At 33.6% G+C, this 17,006-nt stretch overlaps 1 protein-coding gene across 1 annotated transcript; it reads right to left on the reverse strand.

Moving 5' to 3' along the window:
* Positions 358-16,955, reverse strand: LOC109825990 (vacuolar protein sorting-associated protein 9A-like). Its single transcript, XM_020392927.1, has 3 exons — positions 16,731-16,955; positions 14,484-14,633; positions 358-895 (listed from the first exon to the last, which is right to left on the reverse strand). The coding sequence occupies exons 1-3, from the start codon at positions 16,832-16,834 to the stop codon at positions 874-876; spliced, it is 276 nt and encodes a 91-aa protein (XP_020248516.1). The 5' UTR covers positions 16,835-16,955; the 3' UTR covers positions 358-873.

Here is a 17,006-nt window from a genome sequence, read left to right on the forward strand (position 1 = left end):
TCAGATGGAAAAAAGAGACTAAAACAAGAAAGGAAGAAATATCCCTTTCTTCTCTCTAGAGACAGCTTGAGTAATGCAATAATTGCACAACAAACATCTAATAAGGGTGCAATTCAAGTTGAGACTGCCTGGTCTAGCCAATCCCCTATTAGGATTGGGCTAAAAAGAAAATCAAGAAGTACGAAGTCTGGATTTGCTTAGGTTGACCTTTAACCCAACCTGACCAGCCTGACACAACAAACTTTTGGTCTAGAATACACTTCAAAAACTACCATGAAGTTTGGGGCTTTATAGAAAACGACCGTTCACGTTCCTTCACGGGTATACTTTTTTTGTTATGCAAAAGTTTCTCTCAGTTGCTTAACCCAAATAAACTAACCGAACCCAGCTCGTTTCTAACGACCTAATAGATTGAGCTTGGGTTGAAAAATATTCCAATCTTAGGTTGGAATTTAGCCTGACCCTACCAGCATGATTTGCATCCCCAGGCGGACACTCATTCAATGAACAAAAAGAACATTTGTTGTAAATTTGTCAAGATTCTATAGAAATTTGACAACTATATAACAGGTAAAACCATAAAATTCTTGTACACTGAAACTTCAAACCACGCGAATTGCAGGATATATAAGGAATAAATCATGGTGAAATTATTTGTTTCGCTACAAAGAAGATATTTTAAGCATACAATCTACTAAAAAGTCACCTCATCTCATCTACCATACCAGCAAAGATGCATCATTCTGAAGAGATTTAGGCACATCCAAGTGATCAGGCTTGATAAAATGCTGCAGCAAGCAAATTTTCTCGGATAGCTCCAAGTCTGCTTTAACATCCTTGGACATGAAGCAAACGTGCGGCTGAACAATTTTTTCATGACATACTTCTCAAGGCCCTGTATTGCAATAAAATTTTAAAAGATACTTCAAATTTTAGGTGTACTTCTATCTGCAAAAAGCAGCAGAGGTGCGCACAGCTAAAAGGGAACCCTCAGTGGATATCAAACACATGTGCGCACACAAATAAAAAGTACAGGAAAAAGGATTGCAGCTCATTATGAGAACTATTATAAGCTTAAATACAAAACAAAAGTGAAAATTAATATGTGTTTTATCACAAGAACAAGGAATCTAAGGAAAATGTGGTAGTAAACAAGTTTCTATGAAATATATCAGTATCAACACCACCACAGTTTCACAAGAACAGGGAACCAAAGCACTGAAATTAATATGTGTTTTATCAAGATGCAGTTCTTTTTTTCCAAATTAAAACTTTGGAACAGTATAATGTAGCAATTTATAGGTCTTGTTTAACCTACAATGAGCACACAACATGTTATTCGACTAGAATGTTTTTGAGCTGCATTTTCACACAAGAAAACCAAAATCTATCATGTTACAAGGAATTTGCATCTGTATCATATGAGAATACCAGGCAAAAAAAAGTAGCAGGTATAAACCTAAAAACCATTTGCTACTAAATGTAGTATAAGTTGCATGAATTTCAAGCTGAGGGCGAAAGAAATTCTGCAAAGACCAACCTTGAATCGCTTTCAGTCAATCCATACCATACCATTGAGTTTCAGTGTCAAAAATAGATGAACACTACTCACATGATCAGATTTTCGGGACTTTGGTTATCCACATGAATTCTACAGGAAATCAATTAGGCATGCACAAAAAAATTGAGACGTGCCTCACAGACAGATTGTCTAAACTTCAACTACATAAGGGGAAAAGGAGGAAAACAAAAAATGCATATCTTAACAGACAAAGTTTTTCCACCTGGGCTGCATAGATATTAAGTTTAAACATCTTTACTTGGTGGTGGCGTATTGGTACATGCATGAACTCTATGTGGGTCTCCATGAAAAATAGAACAGGAATATGTCCATGCAAAATACTGTCCTATATTTGGGTGCATATCTGAGAAAGTTCATTCATATCAAAGAGGGAGTATTTACAACATATATGAAGTTATGAACTCTACGTGACTCACCCTTCTTTTTGAAGGGTTGGTTGGGTCAGTCCCTTCTTCTCTGTCTATTTGTCTTATTTTGCTTCATTTCTTTCTCTCTATCTTCCTTCATTTCTTCCTTTCCTTCCTTTTTTCTCTCTCTCTTTCTATATTTGCTTTTTTCCTTCTATCTGATGTATGCACTTGTGCGCATTTAACACATGCTCATACGTTTTGAGTGTGGATGGATGGGCATGAAGCATTGTTTTAAATATCCACGATATATCTGATATGTTGGCTGATATATCTTTTTATAAGGCTTACTGTAAAATGATATGGTCTCAATATTCTTTACAACTTTTGGCAATTTTGGGTAATATATCCCCAACATGGAAGATATATCAACTAATACGTTGGCTGATATATCAACCAATATGTTGGTTGATACATCCTTTTATATAGTTTATTGCAAAATGATATAGCTCTACAAAATTTCTTTAATTTTTTTTAGCAAAAATTCTAGTCCTATGAAATTTTTTAACAAAATTCTCTTAGGCTCGTTTCACTAAGTAAGTTTCTACAATTGGTTGTGTAGTAGCCCAGATAAAAATATGTATATAATATAAAAAATGATAAATCTATACTACTTCTAAAAGAGAAAACAAGTGTCAACTTTTGCATACCCATTTTACCCCTTTCAATTTTATTAATTCTATTTTTATCCCCATAATTCATGACTTATCTAGAAAAAGTATATGATAATGATCAATTAAATTAATACATGCCTCTTCCAGTCTCATACTTCATCCCCATAATTCATGACTTATCTAGAAAAAGTATATGATAATAATCAATTTATCAATTAATACACGCCCTTTCCTCTACTCCTCCAACCCCCGCGCCCCTCTCCCCCTTTCTATTCACCTCTGACCTCTGATTCTTTCGTTTCTCAACCTTTGAGAAACGGATGAATCCCTTGCCTCCTCATCCCCCCTCCCTCTTTCATCGCTACTTATCTCTCTGCTCCACCACCCGCCCACTCCGTTCTCTATCATCCTACGGTTCTTTCGTTCTTCATTTCTTCATCTCGATTCTTCGCGTTTCTCACCCCGCCCTGCCGCCTCTTCCACTCTGTTCTTCGGATTCTTCCGTTTCTCCACCTCTCCCCTCCCCCGCCCCCACATGCCTTTATAAATAGCGTAATGCTTCAGTTTTGATGGAGCAAAGACGACGTTTTTGGAGTTCACGCGACGCTTTTGGAGTTCACGCTTAATTGAGGTTAGTTGTTGTTATACTTCACTTATGATTTACTTAGGTTCTGACCTATTTTGGTTCTGATCTACTGCTGATCTGAATGTGGATTTTTTTTTTCTTGTGTGTTTAAGTTCTATTATGCTTGCTTAATTTCTTCTATGTTATTTTTATTTTTTCTTTTCTTTTTTTGATTTAACCTCCAAAATAGAGAGAACTTGATTTTTTTTGTTATGCTTCCAAAATAGAGATTGTCGTGGGGATTGGAGATTTGAAGGAACTGGATAGTTTGGGTGATGATTTGTTGAATTGCTTGGTGAAGGAGATAACTCGGTCTTTGGAGATGAAGAAGTGGAGGTTTTAGGTGATGGGTTGGTCTACAACTTATGAGACTTACATGAAGTTTCTGTCGAGGTACCCGACGCTTGACAAGGATTAGGATTTGCAGCTGCAGCTGATTACTTCAGCGGCCAGGCAACCTGCAGTCAGTAGACCGTCAAGATTTATGTTCTTCCTTCGCTCTATGCTTTGAATCTCTATGATGCGAGCTAATTATTTATAGTGATTTCAATGACATTTTCATTTACTTTGGAATGTTTGTATTATAAGCATATCTACCTGTATTACTTATAGTTTAGAACTCAAAAAACCCTTAGTAAAAGACAATGAATACTATGAGTCTACTTGATACTTTGTTGAAAACTAGCACTTTACTTCTGTAGGCTTATGTTAAGTTATTGGAGTTGATGTGTGTGTTAAACATACAAGTGTGAGGTTATTGACGTGGTTCTCCATATGATTACTGACAACATACAAAACCATGATTTTGATGATATTTTTGATTGGTGGGAAAGTATTGAGTTTCTAACACTTCGATTAGGTGTGCTCTTTATGTCCATTTTGTTTTGCACTTAACTATTTTATTAAAGGTGCAATTATGTAGTTTATTAAACTACGTGCAAGTTTTCCTTAAAAATGTTGTCTCATATTGCTATTATCTTTGTTCTTTTTGATGTATAATAACTAATGCTTTAATGTACAGGCTTTAGGTCCAAAAGGACTGTGAAATTAATTCCTTTGTAAAGCAGCAACTAAAATAAGCTTTAGTTTATTAACTAGCTCCTAAATTTAGAAACTTAAGCACATAATAACTAATGCTTTAATGTATTGGCTCACAAGCTGTTAAAACATTATGTGTAAGTTTATCTGTTAAAAAAATATTTTTCCTGGGTCGTTCGTTTAATTTATTTTAAACTACGTACATATTGTCCAAAACCGCATTAGTTATGGCATGTAGTATTTCATTTTCCCTGTCGAACAATATTGTTTTCCTTTTCTTCATCTGTTGTTCACTTTTTCCTTTAAGTTTCTATTTAGGTATTTATCATAATTTCTTCACTTTTTAATTAATTCATCTCAACTCAAGCCTTCAGTAACTATGTTTTGAAGAACTTCAAAGCCAACATTTCTACAAACTTCGTGCAGGTTAACCTTATATGCAATGCTTGAACCTGTTAGTTAATTAGTCAAACAAATCTCTTGTTATCAAAGACACAATAAGTTCTTGTCTGGTTCCTTGTCTGCTATGAAATGCACCTAAGTACTTCCATGTCCATCTTATAAGAGAATATGCTTTGGTGACTTAACTTATTTCTGTTGAATTTGATTCTAAATCATCATGTGCTCCCATTTTTTCAATTATACTGAGCCATTTTATCTACTGTTGTGAAGTAGCTTCCTTTCTATACTTCATCTAGGTATATTTTTCAATTTTAACATCTGGTATTTAGCTGTTATATACTCTTGCAAACCAACAGCTACATTCTGTACAAACATTTCATCCAATTTGGGTAGCTTCCAAAGATTATGTTGTTCTTTTTAATTATATTTGTAATCACACTGGTCCCATTTTAAAAGAAGCAAAGGGTATAGAGCAGAGTTACTCTTTTCTCATGTTCTTTGGTTGGAATTCTTCACTACCAACTTGATGCTGTTGAAGTTATTGATATATTTAAATTGTAGTTGTTGAGGAAAACAATTGCTAGCATTTCATGTTCTTGGTATATATTATCGTGATCAGCTCATATATTTGTAGTGACCATAATATCAGGCTAGTGACAGCTTATGTTACTTGTTAGCCAATTTGTTCCTATTCAAGGCAAAATTCGATTTCTCAACTAGCTTTGCTGAGCAGTTTTTTATACCATCCTCCATCTTATTTAGATTTCCTCTTATGATTTTTGAAACAACATGATTAACTTAGTAGAGGATGGTATTTGAAGTTAATGTATGATCTTAATTGGATTTATAATTTGTTAATACTGGGTTGGAATATGCTGTAGCCTGATGGAGTCATTTGTATCATTTGGGGGTTTCTTCCCTTCTGCGTATGAATCTAATATTCCAGTAATGAAACTGTATTTCTCGGTTCCTCGCTGCCAGCTTAGTAATGACAAATATGAGGAAGAACTTGCTATAATTCTGAAGGGAAGTGCACCTTCTTGTGTAGATCAGAACCAGGCAAAATTGCCTTTGTCGCTGCAAAATGTCGATAAGATCAGAATGAATAATCAATTGGATGTCTCGAAGGTTTGCTTCTCTTTTGTCTACAGATTCATTTTTCTTTTCCTTTTCACTTTTGCATATGCTCCATTTATATCTGTATTGGTTACGTAGATTCAGTCTATGCTGGAGATAATTTGGATAAACGCATGTGTGGTGAAATAATGATCTTGTAATGTAGAGTGCTATAACCTACGTTACATGGACTCGGGTACGAGTATCCGATACGGGTGCGGATCCGAGTGTCCGATACGAAATTTCTAAAATTTTTGGATACGGGGACACCGTCCTAAATTTCGACACGGGTACGGGGATACGACAATAAAAAATATTACAAGCATTCCTCAAAAAATTACAAGCATTCCTCAAAATATTATAAGTATATTGTTGAAATGGAAGATAAATATTACAAGTTTACAAAATATTACAATCCTAGCCCAAATTTTTATTTACAAATGCTACTCATACAAATGCTACCCATATAAATATTACAAGGTAAATATTACAAGTTTTATTTACAAATGCTATTGCTACCCATACAAATGCTACCCATACAAGATACTATAAGTATACAATTTTTTATTTACAAAGGATACACAAATAAAAGGGTTCTAAGGGCTAGGGTTCACTTTATTTTCTCCTGCTTCTTTCCGCCGCCTCCTTCAGACCCAAGGAGATCCTCTCCTCTCTCCCTCCTCTCTCCTCCTGCAGATCTCACTCCCAGTTGATTCTAGGGCTCGGCGCTCGGGTTGTCACTATTCTCCCTTGAAGCTCGTCGCCCCTCAAATCTCGACTCCGACTCCTCCCTTGAAGCTCGTCGCCGACTCCGACTCCTTCCTCGAAGCTCGCCGTCGCCTCCTTCCTTTTTCTTTCTTTATTTTTTTGGTTTTGTCGATTCACACACCTCGCCGTATCCGAGTGCCAACCACCGTATCCGACCCGTATTTCGTACCCGGATCGGTGTCGGGTCGTATCGACACCGGTACGGCGGCCAAATCACCATGTCCGAGTAACGTAGGCTATAACCATTGTCCTTCTTGCTCACATGACAAATGTTTCTCTGCATTAACTTTGATGATCGTCATGTTGGTACAAGAGAGCAAATTACACTTCAGGATACTGTGGATGGCACTGGATACTCCACATCACAATTTGGATTACATTGTAACTATTTTCTTAATTTCATCTCTTTAATTGTGAATATATGTGTGTCAACACTACACTGAGATGCGTGCGCTAATATTTGATTACACAGAGAGATTTGGTGATGGAGATGCTTCTCAGATTGGTCTGGAGCTTGACGAGGTATAAATTTTTCTTCTTCTTTTGGCTTTAGTGTTTGCAGTTTGATGAGGTTAGCATTTTGGAGGTGGTCACCAAATAAATCAAAGTTTAGAAACCTCTTAGCGAGTAGACTATGAAAATCTTTTCTTTTTCTCTCATGTTAATTCTGATTTTGAATTATTTAGTCTTCTGCTTCTTGCTTTGTTACACACAGGAATTATTATTAGAGAATAATCTCACACTTCAGGATGCTCAAGTTTTGGACAGATAATCTCATGTGCTTCCTGTCTGAAAGTTTCTCTTATAGTTGAAATTTCCTTCATTGTGATTTTCCTGCTGCTTCGTAACTTGGAGTTGATAATAACTTTAACTTATATGTTTAGAACTTATTCTATAATTTCTTTTCTACTTCTGTCTAATATTTAGAAAGCGCTACATCAGGAGGACACTGCACTTTCAACTTCAGCTACTCCTAACCAAAACTTCCTACATTTAGTGCTTCGTGTATTGATTGATTTATTTAAAATTTTCTTCGTGAAAGGAGTGTATGCATGCTAGATTTCAGGCATAAGATGAATTCAGTTTATTCTATGTCATTTATATTAAGTATTTTTACCTATACCCTCAAAATATATAATAATTTTTAAATTTACTGCCAAATCTTCATATTTGAGATTTTCCCTGTCAGAAAATATACTTGGTATATTCCTTCATATTGTTATTTTTTCAACATAGAACTAAATTACGCTGGCACACTTAATCAACCCACTAATTAGCTTCCTTCTCAGGTGAAAAAGGAGGGGAGGGGGAGAGGGGCAGCCTCCGTGGAGATTGCTGGTTGTTCGGGTGGCTATGCCTTCACTTTCACTAAAATTTTAATGTTTATACAGATGTGTTAGGATTCATCGCTTCAGTGAGACCATTGTACACAACAAATACATCAGTTAGAAGGGAGATCACAATAATGAATGAAGAGTAAGCGTTTTTAAAGATGAAATATATTTTCACTTACAAAAACTAAAATACTAACATATCAATTTAATAATTTGTTGTAATTGACACAGGATGGATCCATTGGTATTAACATTATGGGGAGAGCATGCAGAGAAAGAAGGTCACATATTCAAAAACAAGAAAAAACAAAAACCAATTATAGCAATAATTAATATGACTGCAAATAGATATATGGGTAAGACTTTTGACTTTAATTGTTCTCAAAATTTTATATAATTAAAGAGTAACTATATAATGAATACATGAGTTCCGCAACTTTCATCAAAGGCTGCAATAATATTTTTGTTAGACTCAAACATTACTGAAGCACACGCTATTAAAGAATGATGATGCTTATGAAAATAAAATCTTTCCTAATATAATTTTTTTTAAATAATACATGTCTTAAATATAGGATGACAACAACGGGGAAAAATAATAAGAAATTGATGCAGCAAACCCGATCGAAGCTAATGAGAAGATCTAAAAAGGTTATGCTTGGTGATATCATCACATCATCAATAGCTACAAAATAGGTATTTTATTATATTGGTTACCTGTGCGTTGTTGGATAATATTCCATAGCCATTGAGATGGAGAAAACTCAATAAGAAACTGTGCATAATATAGAGTTCATAAATCACTGTTATTAGAAGTTTGCATGTTGGTGAGGCTGATGCTCAAGATACTGGTACTAGAACTCAGCCAGTCCTTAGATACACAGAACATAATTATTATGACTTTTTTTCCTTTCTTAGTAGTGCACATAATTATAATTATTAATAATAGTATAAATAGGAGTTCCTTCTTTATGTTGCAAAGAATATTACCTTGTTCAATAATTAATATCATCTTAGTAATAAAAATTTGGACGGTATAAATTAAAAACATTAGAGATTCGGTTATACCTGCCCTTTCTTATTAATTATCATTTCTGGTATTGTTTGCAAATTTTTTTATATTCAAGGATTTATATATATTTCCTTATTCATAAAAACATTTAAAAGAATCTCTAATGTTTGGTCCAAATTCTCTGTGTCACAGAACATAAAATTTGTTGTTCATGTGCATCCAACTTATTTGAAGTCCTCGATGAGCTCTTCAAATCCGCCAAGGTATTTCACAAAGTTATCTGAATATATTGCAGTTATCATCAACCATATGCATGTTTTACTATTTACATCATGGGGTGAGAATTAGAACAACCTCAATTATGATGTTACCCTTAAATTCTTAGTTGTGTCATTGAGCATCATGGGGTGAGAATTAGAACAACCTCAATTATGATGTTACCCTTAAATTCTTAGTTGTGTCATTGAGCATTGTTTACATGAAAATCTTAAAGGATCAATTATGATGTTACCCTTAAATTCTTAGTTGTGTCATTGAGCATTGTTTACATGAAAATCTTAAAGGAAAAAGAAGTAATTATAAATCATTGTTATCAGTGTGCCCCCCCCTAACTACAACATCTTCTGCTGTCACGGGATATGCTTAATTAACGGTATCAAGGTCAGTGAGAGGACATGATTGAGGCGTTATAAATTTTAGGACTTTGGAGACAAACTTATTTACTTCCTTCCATAGTTATCTATGTGAAGATGTACTACTTTACTTGGTTTCCAAATATTTAGTTGTGGGTTGGTAAATCTCTTGAGAACTTCAGGTGATAATGCGTGTACTTTTAATTAATCCAAAGGTTGAATGAGTTAAAATTCTCATTCATGTTGAACATAGCAACAAAGGTTATTGAAATACTATGAAATGAATAAGATGTTCTCTTTTCTTGAACAACAGGACTTTTGTTTTGCAAGGAATTTTTTTATTTTCATTTACTTCAACTTCCAATTCAGAATCAGCTCCAGTTTCTTGTTTCATTGCTTTAAACAGCAAAAGTTTGAAACATGCATCATAACTTTTGAGACAACACCCACTTGATATTAGTCTGAAACATGCATGAAGTTTCAATTACTCATTGAATATTATCTACACTGTTAATGTGAATACTAGGTTTCATACTTTTTTGAGCTTTTCACAGGAATGTATTGATGGTGATGAGTAATAATACTTGCTCCTTTTTTGTTTTGTATTGTTTACCTTGTCCTAATTTGGTAAGGTGAGAGAGTCCGAACTGAACTGAAGAAAATCATAATGCAAGCTCAAATGGATAAAAATTCAGCCAAGCAAAAATTATACAGGTATTTTCTCGTCACTTTATCCGGTTTCAATTAATGACTCGCTGAAAATTGTAGACTAACATACATCCTTGATGTTGCAGCTCATCCATGAAAAGCCTCAAGTGATTCAAGAGTAAGCATTAGGAAAGGCAATTCCAAATCAGCAAATAATTACCAAACTGGAGAGGGTCTTGGGAGTGAAACTGAGAGGAAAGAAATAATTTTCCTAGTATAAAATTAGTAACTTATGGAACTTTGACATATGCAGCAAATGGTTCTATTTTGATTTTGAGCACCTTGAACTGATGATAGTGTATATGAAGTGTGGAGCTGGTTCTGTGTCTTTTAGATTAATTGTTTATATTTGTTGACAGATGTCCTGTCTCTTTGAGTTTTGACAAGGCGGGTTTTAAATTATTATGTGGGGTTCATAATTTGATGAGTGAAAATTTACTTGGTCTTCAAATATTTAAACTCATGTAGTTTTTTAATATGCATCACGAGCAACGCACGTATGGCATACTAGTATATATAAATATATATATAATATAATATAATATATATAAAAAGAGAAGTTTACCGACAGCTTGAGCTGTCTCGTTTAGAGCTTCTTGGAGAGTCCCAAAAGCGACGTGGTTATTTTCGGTTAATCCCTGGAACCCCAACTTCTCTTTTTATATAATATATATATAAAAAGAGAAGTTTACCGGCATCTCACCTTCTCTTTAAGCCGAGAAATCAGGAGATTGAGGAATGAAACAAAGAAAAAAAATCATCAAAGAAAACCCACAAAAAAGACGGAGAACTGTCTCTCTTTGAATCAATAGAAGGCTTATGAATGGAGAAAAGAAGATCACGGCAACAAATCAGGATCCTAAGGTATAATCTCCTTTCAAATTTCATAGTAAATCATAGTAAATTGAATGAGGAAGTTAACTTGTTATGAATATGAAGTTAAAAATCTAGGGTTTACAAAGGATTTTTTTTATGTATTTAGGATGCATGAAACAGATTGAAAAATAAATAAATAAATATACTGACCTAGATCTGACGAGGGTCTGCCGTCGGCCTCTCCTGGTCGCCAGCGATTCTCGTCACCATCTTGTAGTCATGGAGAGAGAGAGAGAGAGAGAGAGAGAGAGAGGGAGAGAGAGGTGCCTCAGATGCCTCCAGCCGAAAAAAAAGAAAGGAAAGAACATATGAAGAAGGAAGATAATTAGGTGAAATTCATATAAAGGGAGAAAATTTTATAAAAACCCCCTTACTTATTTTTAGCTTTGTTAACAAACCCTCTTGGGTGGAGGATAATTCATTCTAAGTCCCTAAAAGCCACAAAGATTGTAAATAAACACTAACAGAAAAATCTAGGATCATATATGAACAAAATAATTACATATAGACCCCTATCAATTACTCTATTTGCAAACAAGTCCAATTTGAAGAATAAAAGATAACTATTGGCTTGATTAATTCCCTATAACCCCCTGTCTTATCATAAATTATTAGGAAGTCCAGAAGCTAGTATATGAGAGTTATAAAATTTTTGATAAATTGCTAAAATTAACAATAAGCTCATATGTATTGTAGAATTTAATTATTATTGTTTATATCTAAATTTATTAGGCTCTAGATTATGAATTGATTTACCTATAATATATGTTTGTCTTGAGTTAATAATTAGTCCTATATCTTATATTATAGGATCTGGTTGATATCAAAGGGACTAATATTTTGGGATAATCGTGTCCACTAGAGGTGAGTACATTTCTCGCTAGTATTTTATAATATGAAATTGTATGAGTATTATATTTGATTTATCTTGTGATAAAAAAATAAATAATATGTCATTTTCATGTATATAAAGATTTGATCTATTTCTGTTGTGGTTTATCCTATAATACGATGTTAGCCTCGTACAATATATGAAAAGCAAAATTGATTTTTATGTAAAATATGAAAAATAAATTTGGCTCTCATGCAATTTTCAAATAATTGTGGGCATTGTTTTATCTGAAAGTTTTTGATAAAGTATTTGGAATGTATTTCAACAGTTTAACGGATTCAAAGATTTTTCGTGACTTAGTATCTGATAAAAGAAAAAGTACAAATCCGTAAACTGTTTTAACTAAAATGAGGAGTTTTACCTTGTCAACTTTATTTGAAAATATTTGTAAATTCTGATATGCAATGTATTACTCATTGGACATGTGATCTCGATATTTTCAAGCCCTCAAATAGTCCACTATGGATTACTTCTGCCTGCCATATGGTGAATGCACCTTTATTTGGCCCATCTGTATTGACCCTTCTGTATTAGCCCTTCTAAAATTTATTCTGGCTCCTCTGTATTTGGCCAGTAACCTATGACAGAGTTAGGTGCATTCGATTCCCGGGAATTATCTATCAATTTGATGTGTTTTACGCATTCCCTTGCTACTGGCTATAATTTGTAACATTCGTGTGACCTATGAGGTGACTTTTATATTCATGAATAACTCATCGAGAATTAAGATTTTGATAATTGACTGTGAAATTGAGAAAACAATAATTCTCTGGTTTGTATAAATTAGTAGTTCTTTTCCGTCTTAATGTTTACCTTGATTCAAAAAGGGTGTGATTTCAAGAAACTTCACAGTATATTTAGTTGCACATAAGAAAAAAAATACAATTGTTGCATTTTTTAAAGTCAATAATATTATGATATTTGGATCGTATTTTGCTATCTTTGAATTTCTCATGCAAAACTTGTAATTCGTTGTTTCTAAGAATTATTCTTATTACTATTTTGTTAGTTATCTAGGAACTCTAGTGAGAAATGTTCTCACTGAGCGCTAGCTCACCCCGTTGTTTTTAAATTTTTTTCAGATCCGCCGTAGCTTCATACTAGTCGAACTTTTGGTTTGAGCTTTTGGCTGAGAGACTCTTCTTTTTTATGTTACCTTCAGCACAATTTATTTTTTTTGTAAAAATGTTTATAACGGTGAGCTTGTGGGTTGTAAGTACCGATTATATACATATATAGTTTCTCTGACTTCTATCATCAGCAGATTTATGAATATTTTGTGATAAACAATGTGATATGAAGTGCCAGGCTTGACCCGTGCATAAGAATTATCTCGTGCACGGATCGCTGCTGTCACGCACCCCGCATTTACAAATTTTCGCTGTAGTTTCGGGGCGTGACAGGCTGGTGATCATAAACATATATTATTTACAATTTTTGTATGCTTAGATTTCATTAAATAAGTTTAAATTACATTTTGGGACATTATATTATATGTGCACATCATTCAATATGGCAATCCAATATTTGTTACATACCCTCGATATTTCCTCGATATCTACAATCTAATATGAACTTTGGTCATCTGATATTTCCCTGGTATCGAATATTCAAAACCTTGGCATGGAGTAAGCAAGGGCGGAGGTACTCATAAGAGTGTGGTGTCAAGTGACACCACCGTCACATTGAAAAACGTATAAGCTTAGTTTATGAAAACATTATAAAGTGACACCAAATAACCCCTTAACCCACAAAGGCCCAAGCCCAAAATAAAGTTATCCTACATAAAGATAATCCATTAATTTAAAAGACACAATTCTAAGATACCATATACCAAAGAGAGCAATAGTTTTATAAAAAGAGGGAAAAAAGATGTTGTGTATCTGTTGATATATTTGTTTATTAAGTTAGTATTGATATTATTAATTACAATGGCATCTTTAGAAATATCATTCTTTAGTTAAATTTATAAAGAAGTGTCTGCATAATACATCAATAGATGAATGACAACATAGTAACTTAACTATATTGAAGAGAATATATTTAGTGGTATTTCTAATGAGTCTATTATTGCAACAATTTCAAAACATGAAGAGTTGAAGACATGTAGGAGCCAATTGTAATTGTGTTTAGTTCATATATTTTTTGTATTTCATTAAAGTTTAGACTATATTGCCTTTAAATATATATTGTGACATCATTGTTATAAATTTCCAGCTCCGCCACTAGAAGTAAGTGCAAACTGTATTTAGATGGTGGGCTATGATGTGAACATAAAATAAAAGTAATGCCAGCTAGTGTCAAATTGTTAACATCATAAACTAAAGATGAAATAAGGACATATTACACAACAGGCACAAAGAATGAGATAAGAACTGTTCCAATGCAATAAGGATTCAATAAATATAATATACATTAACATATCATAAATGTGCACCACCTAAATGTTAAGATTGTTCTTTCATGCATGTAATTACCTCAACAGCGCACTATCTATTTCTTCATCGGTGCAATTAATCCACAAAGGATGCTCCCTTATATTAGCCTTCATTGTCATAAGAAAATCTTGCAACTTTCTGCTGTCATTTTCGGTATTGGTTGTATGGAACGTAAAAGACACAATGAAGCTGCAAATTATACACAGTTTAATCAGCACAAGAAATTAGAAAAATCAAGATTAAATAGTTTAATCAAGTAATAAAGCTTATTACTACATACAAGAAAAAAATGCATTGCATGATCTAAAGTAAGAGAAAGCTAAGAAACTGACAGTGTTAATGTTATTATTGCAAGCACATTGGACGACCATTAAACAAGAGTTGCTAGTCAACACTTGAATATTCAACAACAATGAAAGAAGAGCGTATGTCTTTACATGGACATGAAATTTGAGGAGTCCAATACGGCACTATCGGGTAGTGTTTAAATGAAATAATAAAATCACCTAGCAAAAATAAAACCCTTGCTAATTGTTTAGCTGAATGATTAAACTCACTACAATTATCAGCTCTTAGCTGCAACGATAATCCCCTTACAGAACAATCAACTTTTTTTAAAATTTCTTTTCAATTTTTGAAGCTAAACATTATTCAAGTATATTTACCGTCTAACTTACATATTTACCTTTTCTGTTTAGGGAAAAGTACATAGTAAATCACCTAGAAGTAACAACATATCACGATCATTTTCAATTCTTCAGCAACAAAGTATCTTTTAAGACCCTTTAATGTCTTTAGATTTTCTAAACTACAAATACCAATAAAGCGTCTCACCAAATTCACATACTTACTTCTTTTAGATAAAAAGTTCTTAGATTTATTGTTCCAAGCTTACTGAAAGAATTTTTAATTTGCATCACCATTTAACAGACGAAACCAGAGGGGACACATGTCAACCAACAAGGTAGGCAATAAGTGAGTCCAAACACTAAAAAGCTACATGTCCAAAGAAGCTTTTTGCCTCACAGAATAATCAGGTAAAGCAGATATCTCAAACATAAACAGTCAAATAATGACCAATATTAATTATAACCGCTACATTATCAAGAGAATTAAAAGAGAAATGAATTGCAAGAAAGTCAACATAAAAAGAAGTAAACATTATCGAGACAACTATATCTTGAGTTATTCTTACTAAACAAAGCATCTTCACTAAAACAAACCGAAACAACAACAAAAAAAAAACTGAAAAACAAAGCATTTTCATTTAAACAAACCAAAACAACAACAAAAAAAACTGAAAGTTAAACATAACATTAACAGGAGAAATTGCACAAACTGAAACTACTACAAAATGACTCCATTTTTCAAAAAAATAAAATATAAAGATCAATCATTCAATCATCCAAGCAATAAACAGTGAGCTGTTTAACAATCTGCCGAAAGAAGCACCATAAAGAACAATAAAATTACCCAAACAAAAATTTGCATATAAGATGCAATAATCACTTGAAGACATTAATTCAGTCACATCAAATTTAACCATCCACTTGATCTCTTAGTTTAGGAACTTCTCTGATATCAAAGGAACAAAAAGGTCGGTATTAGTTATCAAGCAGCAAAGAATGCCCAGGAAACAATTTTGGAAAACCATCAAGAATCCGGCATCCCCGGTTTACTGAAATTCAATAGAAGAAATTATAGGAATCACAACTAAATAGTCCAATTACCTGATCTACATCTAAAAGACACCAGCTGCTTGAAACAAACTTCATATCATAAAGGATAAATTCAATAGCAAAGAAGTAAGCTTTTTCTTTCAAGGCAGATAATCAAAAGAAGATTTTGAAACTCTACAACATTAAATTCAATATAAAACTAAACACCTGGCATCATATAATCTCCTGATCCTGGACAAGGACATCAAAAGAAACAAGATTGAAACGTCTCACCAATTTCCAGTTCTTCGTATTCAAATAAACTCAGATGAAAATCCTAAAAGTTCAATTATCTGAATTAACTAAAATCCATAATCCAACAACCGATCAAAGCTTACCACATCTAATTCAGACCTCTAAAGTAAAAAATTCATGTCATAATCAAGAAAACGTAACGCGTAATATCTCAACACAATTCAATTCCAAACACGCGACGGGAGCTGCTCAAACAAGAGCCAAAACCCCGGAAAAACATCAAACAAACACAAACAACAGCTACTTCCAGACAATTCTGCCTTAATAAACGACCCAAAAGAACAAAGAAAACAGAATTAATCGGAAAGAGGACCTTTTAATGGATCGGACGAGATCGGCAGAAGCTGGATTGCGCAATCGAGCAAGAAAATCGTGGAAATTTGGCTCCGTTGAGGAGGAGGAGGACGAAGAATCCATGTTGGGATTTTTCGAGGGTTTGATCGCTGGAGCTTGTGATGGCGATCGCCGTTTAATTTGTCTCTTTCGTTGTTTTCTATTTTAATTTGGGGTTTTGTTTTTGGAATTCTGATAAAGAACGTGAGATAGCGAGGAACGGTAGGTGCTTTATTATTTATCTATTTAATTTATT

The sequence above is a fragment of the Asparagus officinalis genome, chromosome 10 (genome assembly GCF_001876935.1).
Source record: "Asparagus officinalis chromosome 10, Aspof.V1, whole genome shotgun sequence".
In the NCBI taxonomy this organism is placed as follows: Eukaryota; Viridiplantae; Streptophyta; class Magnoliopsida; order Asparagales; family Asparagaceae; genus Asparagus; species Asparagus officinalis.

Bases quoted from the DNA above. Each gene is read 5' to 3' on its own strand.
- LOC109825990 (XM_020392927.1), bottom strand. From the start codon at position 16,834: ATGGATTCTTCGTCCTCCTCCTCCTCAACGGAGCCAAATTTCCACGAT. The intron at 14,634-16,730 runs GTCCTCTTTCCG...TATAATTTGCAG, and splicing joins CTCGTCCGATCCATTAAAAG to CTTCATTGTGTCTTTTACGT. The intron at 896-14,483 runs GTAATTACATGC...ATTGCAATACAG, and splicing joins ATAGATAGTGCGCTGTTGAG to GGCCTTGAGAAGTATGTCAT.